This window comes from Condylura cristata, unplaced genomic scaffold, assembly GCF_000260355.1.
Source record: "Condylura cristata isolate star-nosed mole 26May11 unplaced genomic scaffold, ConCri1.0 scaffold00017, whole genome shotgun sequence".
In the NCBI taxonomy this organism is placed as follows: domain Eukaryota; kingdom Metazoa; phylum Chordata; class Mammalia; order Eulipotyphla; family Talpidae; genus Condylura; species Condylura cristata.
The window spans coordinates 16944556-16947487 of NW_004567118.1; the positions used below are offsets into that span (position 1 = coordinate 16944556).

At 40.6% G+C, this 2932-nt stretch overlaps 1 protein-coding gene across 1 annotated transcript in view; it reads left to right on the forward strand.

Annotated features, from left to right (window-relative positions):
- Window positions 1–867: 867 nt before the first annotated feature.
- SPTLC1 (serine palmitoyltransferase, long chain base subunit 1) overlaps window positions 868–2932 on the forward strand; it is a 45714-nt gene continuing 43649 nt past the window's right edge. Inside the window, exon 1 of the mRNA XM_004684482.2 lies at window positions 868–952. Coding sequence (XP_004684539.1) covers window positions 896–952 — 57 coding nt within the window. The 5' untranslated portion in view covers window positions 868–895. The remainder of the gene's footprint in view (window positions 953–2932) is intronic.

A 2932-nucleotide genomic window follows, 5' to 3' on the forward strand; every position in this document is an offset into this window, starting at 1 on the left:
GCAAAAATACAATTTTCAGAGTAAAGAGCTAACTGTAAATGACAAACTAAGGCAATTATGGAGGAAAACAGCAATGCCTTTCTAAGAAGCCTAACAACCAAGATGCAATAAAGGACATAAAATTTAAAGTGTGGGTTTAATAAAAATGTTTATTTGTATCAGAAAAGTGGGGGAAAAAAAGTGTATTTACAACAAGGAAAATGTTCAGATAAAATGGACTAAGAAATACACATAACAAATTATTCCAAGAAATACTTTTCTTCAATCACTAAAAATGCCAGTCTTTTAATACCGGAAAACAATTAAAAAAGCAAACTGTGTAGCGATATTTGCCATACGATCCCCGTTAGACTGAAGAAATGCAACCCAAGTATGCAAGCACGCTAGGTTTGAATGTGCCCGCCAAGGCACTGCGGTTCCACCCCAAACTGCTATGAAACACCTGCAAAGTCACAAAGTCTATCTGAGAGTAGGCTCTTTTTACTAATATTTCTGTATATTTTCTTATCATAATGCATCCCTGGATTACTCACGTAACTTAAAGTAAAAGATATGTCTGAGACTGCGAAACTCCCTGCACCTAATTGCTTGTCCCGGACAAGGGCAATAATGAGTAACTCTCTAGTCAGAGAGCCCAGTGCGGGGCCTAGCACCAAAAGGGCGCGCTTGCCGTTTTCCACCTTTCTCAGTCCCGGAGGTGAGTCCTTAAGGTCCACTCACCCCCATAGGTGACCCAGGATTCCCCACTTGGCACTCAACTCACTTCGCAGGGGGAGGGAGGCGGTACCCGGTACTCGCACGCCCCGCCCACCAGGCTAGATGATGTTAATGTGTCGCGCGGCGCAAGATATGACGTAACTCCCCCCCTTCCGGAAGCAAGCCTCAGCGGCTGACCATGGCGACTGCCGCGGAGCAGTGGGTGCTGGTGGAGATGGTACAAGCACTGTACGAGGTGAGCTGGTGGTGTGAGCTGAAACTCCCTTTGCTGGGAAGGTGGGACGCCTTGCGTGGATTTGTGGGCTGAGGCTTGGGACGTGCTGGCTGACTTATGCCGACCCTTGGCTACCATCTCTGAGAGGACTGGCGGGGGCCCTTTAAACGGTCCCAGTGGCCGAGTGGAGGGAGGGAAAGGCGGGAGCCGGAAACTAGGGTCGCGGTTTGAGCTCTGTGGGGCCAAGCCCGCCCGAATACCGTCCCGGTGCAGGAAAGGAACTCGCGGGAGGGGGCGAAGGAGACTGACCCGCAGAAACCAGAGTTGGAGCTAATGGGAAATTTCTTTCTAGGGAGAGCCTAGGGAATCCGGTCCTTGGAATTGTGGAGAAGATAATAGGGGAAATAATTATACTAAGTTGGAATGTGTCTGTTCTTATCAGGTGTGGTAATGATCTAGGATTTAAGGACTATGACATTGTCACTTTTCAACGTACGTACGTACGTCCCATTTTCTAACTTGTAAAGGTTACAACTGTTAGGAGGTTTTTATAGGAAGAGTAGGTAAGAGTTTTGTTTTGTTTTTTTTAAAGCTGGCCATTTTCAAAAATGTATGTAAGATAATATGAAGCCAAATGTCAGCCTTAGAGACTATACATATACATTCATTTGGGATACCGGCTTAACATACAGCTTCCTTGTGCTGATAGAAGTTTCTGCGGTTTCTCTTTTCAGTACTGTAGCCACTAATCATATGTGACTATTAGGTGCTTGAAATGTGACTAGTATAGATTTTCATTTCATTTAGATATTTAAATAGTCACATGGTGACTAGTGGTCATGGTATTAGACAACACAAATTAGATATTAGAAATTAGATATTAGGATAGTGTAGTGAACAAACTGGCAAACTCCCAGCGTTTATAGAGTTTATTGTCAATTAAATTGTAATTTTATTTCAGTAGCTTTTAAAAAAGCTAATATTGTTTACTGGCCGAGGTAGTTACACTGCCTTCCATTATTAGAGGTATTAGATCTTCTTGAAAACCCGTGGAGGAAACAAATGTGGCCTGTACTGTTCAATATTAGGTTAATTGTAGTGACTAAGATAAGAACTACTAAAATTGAGATATTTTTTCTTTGAAATTAATATTCTTTAAATTGTATATATTTTGCTTCCTTTTTGATAAGTACACTTGATTATGTAACTGCTCATACCTTGAAAATAACTGTGAGATTTGAGAGTTCTCATAGATGTAGAATTTCCTAAGGTGTAAAAAGAGTGACATTTATGAATTTTGTTAATTAGCCAATATCTTAATTTTTCTCAGGGTGATTTTTTTTTTTGTGGTGTGCAATGAGATGTTTGCGTATTAGAATCCAATTATTGAGAAAAACAAAAGCAAAAAAATTCAGACGAGTTCTTATTTTTTAATGAATTTAAGAGGGATCAGCAAATTCTGTCATTTTATTTATTTTTAAATGATTTATTTATGCATGCATGCAAGAAAGAACTGAGGTGTAGGCCAGAGGTGGGGTGGTGGGGTGGTGAGAAGACAGATACAGAGTAGGGACCAGAACAAGCAGATATATTAAAATACACTGCTGAGAGGAGCAGCTGGCGAAACAGGAGAGGTCTTCTGGGTCATGTGAGTTATCTCCGTAGCTGGGGATTGAATTCACGTTGCAGTCACTGGTCATTGCTTGATAGCACTGAGACTTACCCCTGTACCTCCAGAGGATCCCCAAATTTTATGTTATTTTAATGAAGTTTTTTTATTTTGCTCCTAATTCATGTTTGTATACCTCCAAAGAAAGAAATGTGCATATGTAACTAGTGTGTGTGTGTGTTGTGTGTGTATAGTTTTAAAATTATTATTGCACTGACTTTAAAGTTTACATACAGATTTGTCAGCAGTTTTCTTTTCTCTCCACACCAAGTCCCTCATTGTGAACTTTTTAAAATAACTGTGGTGAATCAATCACCTTAATCTTTTTTTTT